This window comes from Pinus tabuliformis, chromosome 7, assembly GCF_031772625.1.
Source record: "Pinus tabuliformis cultivar Carrire ecotype Pingquan chromosome 7, CPIR1, whole genome shotgun sequence".
In the NCBI taxonomy this organism is placed as follows: domain Eukaryota; kingdom Viridiplantae; phylum Streptophyta; class Pinopsida; order Pinales; family Pinaceae; genus Pinus; species Pinus tabuliformis.
The window spans coordinates 315736005-315748221 of NC_142293.1; the positions used below are offsets into that span (position 1 = coordinate 315736005).

The following is a 12217-nucleotide window of genomic DNA, read 5'->3' on the forward strand; positions in this document are numbered from 1 at the left end:
CACTGCACCATTATAGCATGACTTAATAAAATATCGCATCCGCAATAATTGAAAGTTTCAAAGGGATGTCAAACCGCTGATTGCGATAGAGGTGTGGACTCAACAAACTTATTAAAAACAGTTTTATATAATATCTCATCTAGTAGGGGCAATCAGGCATCAGCTATGTTTTGGGCACAACTTGTAAAAGACCTCCGAAAGTTGCGATTGTGATTGAGGTAGTGATGTCACATGTTGAACCTCCCTATGGGTATAGCCTCTCTTATATGGTTTCCATGAATAATTAAGTCTATGGATGAAAGACTCTTCGATGTATTTTAATATACAAGTTTTCCTCCCTCCAATAAACATGTCTTTCTGGTCATTGATGAAACCCATATAACTATAATTTAAAAAACTTCACTTCTATGCATTGATCTCAGGCATCAAAAACCAAGTACAAGGAAAGTGCACAAATCGTGAACTTAAAGAAACAGAGGAAGGTGAAGGTCAAAAAAGCTGAAGGTCTAGCGAAAGCCGAAGGTAAAAGAATTTTGTTGACTAGATTAATCATTGAAAGTTTGGACCTATAATGAATCCATAGAAGCACAGCCTACGATTTGTTAAAGAGACTGCATAAGACAAGGTTGTTTTATAATTGTACGCACAACCTGAAGTCGCAACAGTCACTCTCTTGAAGCATACTCGTAAAGCAGTTAGAATAGAGGGTTGAAATAGAAAGTTGTGTGTGTGCAGAGCTTAGTACATTTCATTGAAGATACATTGAAGTTGTGTAAAGATTATTGAAGACCATGGTGTGTTAGTCATCATGATGTGACTTGAAGATTTTGCTTGGGTGTAATGAAGAGAAATGGTGACACCTTCTATGAGACAAGGTTGTCATTGATTATATAGCATGGAGACTACAGTGAAACTGTAGATTGACAAAATTCAATGAAGAAGATTTTGGGAGCAGAGAATTACTATCAAACATATCTAGAAAAAATATAGCAGTGGCTTGGAGCCCAAAAGGTTGGTACCCTGAAGGTTGGAGCCTCAAACAAGCAAGGTAGGTGCCTTGAAAGATAGGGTCAGAGCCCTTGGGCTTGGTTCCTCAGAATTGGAAGGATTGGTGTCCTTGGAGTTGGTGCTCCTAAATCCAAGGTTGGTGCCTTGACAGGATAGGGTCGGAGCCCTTGGGGTTGGTGCCTCAGAATTGGAAGGATTGGTGTCCTTGGAGTTGGTGTTCCTAAATCCAAGGTTGGTGCCTTGACAATACAAGGTTGGAGCCTTACAAAAGACCAAGTTGATGCTTGGTAATGGGTTGGAGCCCTTATATATATTGTAGTTGATTTATTGTAAAGATTATATCAATAAAAGTATTTATTCCTATTGTTCATTTTGTGTTCTAAATATGATTGATTTAACTGGTAAAAGTAACAATTGAAAAGAAATATTGGTTCAGCCCCCCCGCCCCAGTATTTCCAACAATTTGTCGTATTGGAAAGGATATCTATTCTAAAGGAAAGGTGCACAAGATTACTTCTTGGGATGACACCACTTGGCATTGGACAAAAATTGGATTATGATAAGGATTGTGGATGTTGCTATGTTAAAAAATAGCTCGAATTGGGACAATGTGATGGGTGAGTGGTTTTAATGGTTTATATTTATGCTTTTACATGTATTCACATGTGGGCTTTGAAGGAACAACTAAGCAGTATCGAATGTGGTGAACCTAATATGATTTGGTGGCAAGAATGACCTATGTTTTTTAGGGTGGAGGCAAATAGAAGTGGATGGAAAATTTTGTTCAATACGCAATTGAAAATATCAATTTGTAATCCAAATCACAGATAAAGGAGGAGCATCACATTTTCCTTTCCCTTGCCATCTCCCTCCATAATTTTTATGTCAACCTTCGAATCCAGCAACATTTATTGGCCTTAGGTAGCTATCTTGAAATGAGATAATTGAATAGATAAAAGGACACTCACACTCTAGACTGACAATGATGAAGCACCAATCCGCCTAAGGTATGGGATGGGGTCTCTCCTTCCTTATGTCTCTCAAAAGGTCTTTTTCCTATGTATAGCCCTAGTATATGCGTTCTCACATCTATCTACAGGATCTTTCTTGCTTATATCTATGCGATTGGTCCTGCCTTATATCTCTGGTAAGGAAGGGATCTTTCCCCCACATAACATGCTATACTAAGGTAAAGTAAGGTAAAGATTCATAAATGTGAATTTTAATAATGATTTTTGAGAAGTATTGCCTATATATATCTATATATAAGAAAGCCAAGTAGGGAAAAGTATTTGAATCTACAGAGTCTCTCTTTGAAGGCAGGCCAACTTGTCGGTAATGGATCGTCAAAATACTATCTACTGGTATTTATTTTCTAAAGGCTTTGGATCATAATGGTTACCGATAATGAGCTTAAATTTGAGAAAAAATGATGTCTTCACCGGAAAATCTTAAAAAAGCTAAATATATGAGACTTTTTTGTGGATTATACAAATTATTGCATAGTCCAATTACATAACAACTTAGTTTATTATCTTATCCCTAGTGAGCTAGAAATAGATCATTTGCTTATGGAAATGGTGTTTCCAGCTTCTTCAAAATGAAATAAGAAAACAACTCATTCTCGATATCATTTCACTTCTCGCATCATTGACATTACTACAGGTCATTTAGGTAATCACTAGTGGAATTTGTTGAACGCAAGTAGGACCTTATCATTTGAGATCAGTTTACGACACAACATACACAGATTATGGAAAACGAGCTCAATGACCTTTTTCTAGTAAGAATAATGTGTTTTACCTTAAGAAGTGCAGGAACAATATCCAATATATGTTAATCTAGGCATTGAACTATTCTATCAACATATATATTGAACCTCTAGCTAGGCACTAAAAACAGAAGCAGGCGCTGATAAGTGACCTAAGTCCAAATAAATTGCCTCAAAGCTAGGCACATGATGTAGTAGACACTGAACCCTAAAACCTGAAACTTGTATCACTGGATATTTGCTAGGAACAAAGCATATTGACCTAGCGAGTGCATACAACAACCATTGATCTAGGCATGAAACTCTTAATTCATAGGTTGTAGTACAAAATGGCCTTGTTGGGTATTTCCATGTGCTCATAGATCCCTTGCTTTGTAATATGTCCAAACTAGAGAAAATATAGAGAAATAGTAGTAAAATTCAAATCCGTAGGGCCCTTCCTTAGCACAAGGAAAGCCTAAGTCAACCGGTGAGAGAGCATGCCCAGTGATGGAGAGCAAGGGAAGAAAATCTAGACACACACACTGTATCGCCATCTTCCTCCACAAATTAACACAGAAAGAGCTCATTAATCAGACTAGGACCTACCAACAGAAGAGCTACTCTACATAGCATACGTTGACCATCATGCACTACACCTAGTAACAAATTCTCTCCACAAATGAAATGAACATCATTATGTTTATAATGATAAATGATAATTATATTCACTGTGATTAGCTAAGGATGGAAGTGGACGTTGGTTCGATACAAAATATGCGCGGATAAAAGGCCACTCATGCTTCAGACTAGCGACGATGAAGCACCAATCCGCCTTTTGGAAAAAGAACATTCATTGAAAAGGAAGGAAAGACCAAGGGAGCTTTATAGAGTAGAAACGAAAGTGTTTGTATGTGAATGGTGAGTTATTGTTCTTCACATTGATGAGTGAATCTCGAGAGCATACCAATGGGCTTAGCTTTCATGCCTTCTCTAGATCTGATCATCTTGTTCCATAAAGATCGCAAGCATTGGTAGGACTTTAACAACTATTCCAATCTGCATAGATCATTGCATATATATAGATAGGTTTTTTTGTGCCATTGATGGTGATTAGAGGGATCACAAAAAAAATTGATACATTGTGTGGTGCGAAGGAAGATTTGTATCAATGTATCAAATATTTCTCTGCAAAATGTATCAAAGTTATGGCACTAGCATACCTTGTTATAGGTTCAGTGCTAATGTCAATGTCAAAGAATTCATTGATGAAACCACCTCTTGCTTCCTCGCTTACATAAAGGACCTGCTCAGAGCATTGTGTCAATGTCAATATTAGAGCACTAATAGATAGAGTAGTGACCTACAAAATTAGCCTCTTTTATTTTAAAATGATTTTTTAGGAACTGACACTAAAATGAAAATCTCTTCACCAGAGGAATTATGTTACATCAAAGTTGATTTAGCAAATGGAAAACTAGAAATAAGATTTCAAAAAACAGAAAATTATTTTTAAATTTATGAAAAATTACAAATATTCAGCATTTCCCTGAAACTTTGATTAAAATTACAAAAACTCAACAAAATAATAAAAAAGCAACACAATTTCATCTTAAAGCTAATCCCAAATAGACAAAAACTAATAAAATTATGTACCATATCTAAACATGGTACCATAATTAAAAAATGAATGTCCAAAAACTAGAATCTTAGTAATGTGCACTTCCTACACTACAGGAATTCATGTACATTTTTTTATCCTTGCCAGATATTAAATTAAATCAAATTTTAGAATTTGTGAAAAATATTTTGCTTTCTAATATGCTTTGCATATTGGTGTGGGGAAAATGTAGATATCATATGTTGTATAAAGCTACTCGGAATTTATATATTTATATTTATTAGAAAGATTTGTTTGTAGGTGTAAAACATGGTTTAAATATTTTATGTTTTTTTATATGGTTAAGTATAATTTGAAATTTGAATAAAATTGAGTTACAAATAAATTAAATCGAGATAAATTAATTTTAAAAAAAATCAAATTTATATTTATATTTATATATTTAAAAATACATTTTAAATAATTTACACAAAAATTCAACTTTATATTTATATTTATATATTTAAAAATACATTTTTATATATTTAAAAATACATTTTAAATAATTTACACAAACATGGTATCACCCCTCATGTAAAATAATTTAAAACTTAACCAATTCATTTTACCTTGGTCCGTGGGAAAATCAAAGTATAAAATAATGATAATGTCCATGAAAATCTTGCAGAGTAACATCACAATTTTTCTCAACAAGTGGGCCTGACCACACTTGAAAGAATTGTTTATCGAGGAAATATCGTTTCGACTGGTCCAGAGATCCTTTTTGTGTTCTGTATGTAAGTTTTTCAAACAACCGTGTTCTGTTTGTTAGTTTTTCAAAAGATTGGCCCACCTCTCCACTTTTACTGTAACAGCCAGCACGCTTCCTTCCAAGATATTCTACATTCATTGTACCTTTCAGGTATGCTATCCCTGTCCAGAGCCTCAACTTCCATATCATACACTACAGTTTTTCAAGAGCCTCTCGAGTTCAGGTTGACAGACTGGAAAAATGCTCAAAATTTGCACGAAGGCTTCAAGTTTTGCGGCCTGACGACTCCTTCTTGGGATCCGCACTAACCGACAGGCCTGCCATGTTTCTCTGTATGAAGTTATGATGGTTAATATGAAGTTATTTTTTGGGAATAGTTTACCGAAGTGGAAGAATTGCCCACATAGCCAAAAGTGGTTGGAATTTGGGTAAAAAAATTCAAAAAATCTTGTAAACGAGTGTTTGAATCATGTGTTTTTATGGTGGAAATGAATTCAGCACCATCAAAAACATCTAAGGCACCTAAAATTTTGAAGTTTAACCACTGTAATTTGGATTTACAAAGATCCTTGCCTGATTTTGTCAAAATATGACCGGAATTTCCATGACTTTCAGCCCAAAAAAACAGTTGTTAGACTACCGCATTTTTTTCTATTCCACAACATGCCTCTTATGTATTTTTGTCCCCAAACAAGTGAGTGAAAATCTAGCATAATTCAGAGGAGTCGTCTAACTAGTCGGAGGAATTGCCAGGAGGGTCCGGAATCTGGGCAAAAAAAATTCAAAAAATCTTGTAGAGGCAGTGTTTGAACGTGTTTTTGATGGTGAAAATAGATTCAGCACCAGCGAAAACTTTTAGGACACTCAAAATTTTGAAATTTCAACCTATAACTTGGATTTACAAAAATCCTTGCCGAATTTTCTCTAAATATAACCGGAATTTCCATATCTTTCCGGGCAACTCCGCCTTGTTAGACTACCCGTAATTGAGATTGTCAAATTAGCAATGAGGTCAGTTATTACTCACTTCTATTCGTGAACGCAGATTGACTCACCACTATTATTCAAGGAAAACCACACCACCTGGAAATACTCATTGTTGGTTTCCAAGGGGGAAGATTTTCACTCTTGCCGGATCATTAACTTGCTTCCTTATGTCCAAAGAAGACAAACTCTTAGCCAAACAAAAGCAATCTAAGAACATACTGGAGATCCTACTAAACTTAAAAGATCTATGTCCTTTGATTATTCTATATTTAGAAATTTTTTTGGGGCTTGAAATTTGAGAAAATAATAATAATTTTTTGTTAAATCATGTTTGTATGTAATTTAAGATAATTTTTATATCTAAATGAGTTTAGTGTTTTAAAAAATTTTGAACTTTAAAATGGTATAGATTTTGCTTCCATAAATTTTTATAAATTTATAATTCTAACAAATTTCTATAAATATTAAATAAATATAAAATAAAAATTCAAAATATAAAATAGTGAAACCATTCTTAAAAATTTTATAAAATTAAAAATAAATTAAAATAAGAATTTTATAAAATTAAAATTTAATTACGATAGTGAATTTTATAAATTTCATCTGTGTAGAGCAAGGCCTATTTTTGAAATTGTATACCAATTCAATTCCTCGGAATTATTAAAGTTGCATAATCAAATGGCCCCTCTGCCATAACCTAAAGTTCTCATTTGAACTGGAACACTCAACAGAACAGAAAAATAAAGGTAAAACTAAACTTCAACTTTGTATCATCATAATTTTATTTGAGAATTTTATTCTGATTTAGTTCTTAAAAACTTATCAAAATCCAAGAAAACTTTGAACTTTTGACTTTTTATATGACCAAATTTTAACAACTAAAGAAATTTGAAGAATCAAATGGCTCCTCAACCAGAAGCTGAAGTTCACATTTGAACTGGAGAAAGGTCTGCAGATGCAGATTGATGGCAAATGTAAGCTGCCTGACATCAGATCGTCTGCAGCATGCCGCCTCCGATTTCAATTTTTTTTTGGGGTTGGGTCTGAATTTTTAATATCCATGACATAAACATGATACTTTATTAGAATTTGTGATCTTCCTGACTCTGAAAAGACAGGACAAACTGTTCAGTCTCCAAGACTAAACACTGTTCAGAGAGAAATTGAGAGTGAGAATCACCTGTCTGAATAAACACTGTCACATTTAACTTAGCAAGAACAGCCTCGTGGCCAATAAACAAATCATTCTTCAATTCAACATTAACATTAATCTATTGTAAATTCAACTTAATTAACATATGGAAAGAAATTGAGAGTAAAGATCACCTATCTGAATAAAAACTGTGACATCTAACCCAGTAAGAACAACCTCCCCAAATAAATAAATCATTCTTCAATTCAACATTAACACTAATCTACTGTAAACTCAACTTAATTAATATATATATATATTTATGTCATGATAATGTCACAATGAGGTATTGCATTACTGTGCAGCAAAGAGAACAACACAGGCTAATTGCCCAATTCCAGGGTCCCATCTTATCCCATTTTCCTTGGCTCTATCACTCCCTCTGCCGCCATTTTCCTTGGCTCTAGCACTACCTCTGCCACCCTTTTCTGCCACCCTTTTCTGATGACCTGGCAAGATAATCCCGCCGAAATGCTAGGCCCACCCAATTCTGTAGTGTAAGTTTGAGTTCGTGATCAACATATTCACCGTAACCAGGAGGTCCTCACCAACCACTTTTATTGGAGAGAGGACATGTTGATACATATTACTGACTTATGAGAGTTCAGTCTGCAACATGGCATTCAACACCTGGCCTATCCATGAAGAATAATGTTTGGAGTGTAAGCACGTAGAGAACTCTAAGATTCAAATATTCAACGAATCATCATAGCTTTGTATAGCTTGCTTCTTCTGACAAACTCTATTCAATTCCGTGCTGATATCAGTGGTGAACTCAACAAGATGTTAACTGCATTCACTATTATACAGGATGAGTTCTGTCTCTTCTACCTTGTTCGAATCAAAGATTGGGTAGGTGGGAAAAGAAATCAAACATACTGTGCATGAAACGCAGCTACACTGAAATTTGCTTGGAAGATTTCAGGGCCATGATGGGAAACCATTGCAAGTACTGGATGGTGATAATGGTAATGGTGAGCATCTACGAAGTTGCAAATGCTCTTTCAGAGAATGCGAAATGGCTTTTTCATGTGAAACATGATTTGCAGGACCCATCAGGTGTCCTGGAGAACTGGTCTGAGGGAACAAGCATCTGTGATTGGACTGGGGTAAGTTGCAGTCCAGATGAATATGGAGTGGTGGGTCTAAACTTGTCAGGATCAAAATTGTCTGGTATCATATCCCCTGCATTGGCTAACATTCAATCTCTCAGAATTTTAGACCTATCATCTAATAACATGAGAGGCCCCATTCCTCCTCAACTGGGCAACAACCTTCACGACCTTGAAATCCTTTCTCTTTTTGAGAATTATCTCAATGATACAATTCCTCCTTCACTTGGAAATCTCTCCAATTTGTCAGAGCTATTGTTGTATTCCAATGACCTTTCTGGAACCATCCCTCGAGAAATTGGGCTTCTGAAGAAGTTGAAAGTTCTAAGAGTTGGGGATAACAGGTTGACAGGCCCCATTCCAGAGGAGATTTCTAAATGCAGGGAGCTCAGAGTATTGGGGTTGGCTTCTGCTTCTCTAAATGGATCCATACCCAGAACATTTGGCCGGCTTTTACAGTTGAAATTTCTGAATTTACAAGACAATTTTTTGAGTAGCTCAATACCTGTTGAGTTAGGAAATTGCAAGAGCCTTGAACGTTTTGCTGCGGCCAGAAATGGTTTCCAAGGTGCAATCCCCTCGGCATTGGGCAAATTGAGAATGTTGCAGATTTTGAACTTAGCCAACAACAGCCTCTCCGGACGTATCCCTCCAGAGCTTGGGAGGCTTAACAGCATGATCTACTTGAATCTACTAGGAAATCATTTGGAAGGTGAAATTCCTAAAGAATTCAGCGAGCTTTGGCAGTTGCAGACACTGGATTTGTCGGCAAATAACCTTTCAGGAACCATTCCTGAGACATTTGACAGACTTGAAAATCTTCAGTTCTTGGTTTTGTCTGAAAATTCTCTTGTGGGTTCTATTCCAAATACTCTGTGTGCTAAAAGCAAAACTCTGCAACATCTTTTTCTGGCTGCAAATAATATTTCAGGTATCATTCCTCAAGCTTTAACGCATTGTTCGAACCTACAACAATTAGATCTTTCCAATAATGCCTTGCGCGGTCCAATTCCTACCAATTTAGATAGTTTGAGGAGTCTGTATGATCTTTACTTGCATAATAACAGTTTAACAGGACCCCTCCCTCCTGAACTAGGGAACCTGAGCATCCTCGAAACTCTTTCTCTGTATCACAATCTACTCAGTGGTGGGATTCCCCCTGAACTTGGAAAATTGAAAAACCTAAACTTGCTTTTTCTCTATGAAAATCAGCTATCTGGTAACATCCCTATAGAATTGGGTGACTGTTCTAGTCTAACTGAGATAGATTTCTTTGGAAACCATTTTACAGGTAGCATTCCAATCACTGTTGGAAGGCTTAACAATCTGACTTTTCTGGATTTAAGGCAAAATGACTTGGACGGGGAAATTCCTCCAAGCTTGGGACACTGCAAAAGGCTTCAAGTAATAGATTTGGCAGACAATAAGCTGTCTGGAACGATACCGCCAACTTTTGGAATGCTTGAAGGTTTGCGGATGCTTGTTCTATATAATAATTCCCTTGAAGGACTTCTTCCTAGAGACCTGATTAATTTGAAAAACCTGACTAATGTCAATCTCTCAAACAACAAATTGAATGGAAGCATCATTCCTCTTTGCGGTTCAAATTTTCTCAGAACATTGGACTTGACAAATAATAGTTTTTCAGGGGAAATCCCGTCCCAATTGGGTGATTCCAGTTGTTTACACCGTCTCCGACTAGGCAGGAATGGCTTGAATGGCAGCATTCCTAAACAGTTTGGCCAGATGTTGGAGCTCAATCTGCTGGACTTATCTTGGAATAAGCTCACTGGTGTGTTACCTGCAGAGCTTGCCAAGTGCACACAACTGGACCATCTGGATCTCAATAATAATCGTCTCTCTGGACCCATTCCTGCCTGGATTGGTGATTTCCGTGGTCTTGGAGAGCTGAAACTCTCCTTCAATGAATTTAATGGAACAATTCCATCACAGCTTGGGAATTGTACCAGTTTACTCATTCTTGCTCTTGACAATAATAAGCTTTGGGGTAATTTACCAAGCCAGCTCGGGAACCTCGTTGCTTTGAATGTTCTCTATTTGCAGAAGAACAACCTTTCTGGACCAATCCCTTCGTCTATCAAAAACTATGAAAAGCTTTATGACTTGAGGCTCTCAGACAATTCTTTGACAGGCTCAATCCCAATGGAGATTGGAAAGATTAGTAATTTACAAGTCATGCTAGACTTGAGTGGCAATTTTTTGTCTGGAAGTATTCCTTCTTCACTTGGGGATTTAATGATGCTCGAGGTTCTCAATCTTTCCAATAACCAACTTAGCGGTCAAGTTCCTGATGAGATTGGGGATCTTAGAAGCTTGGATGAGTTGAACTTATCCAATAATTTTCTCCAAGGACAGCTGCCATTGAGTGCTTCCAAATGGCGTTGGATCTCTTTTGTGGGAAATCCCGGACTCTGCGGAAAGCCATTGGATCCCTGCTCACAGGCTTCTCTGGAATCTTCAAGATCTAGAAGGAATCAACTGACAAAGGGAGCAGTTGCTGGCATCTCAGTTGCAATTGTATTAAGTTTAATCCTTTTGGGTATCATTATGTTCCTGGTTTTATTGAAAATTTATGCTATTTGGGCCAAAGCAGTTTCTTCCTCTAGCTCAGTTTACCATGGTCATGACTTTGAATTGAACAATGAAGAATGTAGATGGACATTTGAAGACATAGTTGAAGCAACACACAAAAGACGGGATGCTTATGACACAGGGTCATCTCAGCCCAAGAGAATATGCATATGCTAAAAGAGCCACAAGGAAGAAAGAAGTTTGCAGAATGGAAATTATGCTGATGGAATATATCCTAGCAATAGACATTTTTATTATGGGCTTCATGATTTTTCTGAATTGCAGTCAGTTTTCTTTGAAAACGATAACTACAAGGGATAATTCCTTTGATGAGATGAGTGTAAGAAGATCATTCATTTAGGCTGACTGGGAGCACTGAACCGTTTCAGATATCATTGTGTGGAGCTGATCGCGTCATTATAAGCTGATTACCTGCTATATTTTTCAACTGTATATGTTTATCACCTCAAAACCAAGTTTCTTGGAGCAGAATAATTTATTCTACTTATAGTGGTCCTCACTTAACTTGTTCAGTTTTCTCCAGCATTTTCAAGTGGGAGAAACTTAATAATTTTCAAGGACCTCTGGAGCCAGACGTACAAGCAAGCAGCAAACAACTCAAACTTGAAATGGTCTACAACACCTCCCAAGTCCCATACCCCTCACCTGCAAACTTGTTGGGATTGTTAACCGAAACCAGGCTGGTTACTATATGAACATTGTATTCTGGTTCCTCCTCTTTGTGAACAATATCTATAATTTAACTGCATGCTGCATGGGGTGGTGCCAAGTTATCTCAATTCTAATTTTATTAAAAATAATGTTGAGTTTCAGGGGATTATTTTCAAACCAAGCTGAAGGACAACTATATTGGCAACTTCTATGGTGAAATTTTGAAAACCAAGAAAACTGTAAGTTGTATATATCATTCGAGCAAGAAACAATTAACAGGTCTGGATTGGAGTAAAACTCTAAGAAAACAGATGGCAGGAAAACACTTTAGATGCATCAATGTTGCATTTTTATTTGATGGCTGGAGCAGTCTTTCCAAATCTACTCAAATTTACATGTATGAAATAATGAAGCAGATGCTGGATGCATTATTAATATTATTACATGCTCATGCTCATGCTGTAACCAGGGTAAGCAGACTAATGTTTCAGGCATGAATGGACAAAAAGATGTTTATTTATGGATGCAAATA

The 12217-nt window shown here is 36.4% G+C and overlaps 1 protein-coding gene across 1 annotated transcript; it reads left to right on the plus strand.

Moving 5' to 3' along the window:
- The first annotated feature begins 7858 nt into the window (after nucleotides 1–7858).
- On the plus strand, nucleotides 7859–11813 carry LOC149247186 (uncharacterized). The gene is made up of 2 exons (XM_089458144.1): nucleotides 7859–9352; nucleotides 9713–11813. Exons 1-2 carry the CDS (start codon nucleotides 8194–8196, stop codon nucleotides 11188–11190), a joined length of 2637 nt encoding a protein of 878 aa, XP_089314270.1. The 5' UTR covers nucleotides 7859–8193; the 3' UTR covers nucleotides 11191–11813.
- Nucleotides 11814–12217: the final 404 nt, after the last annotated feature.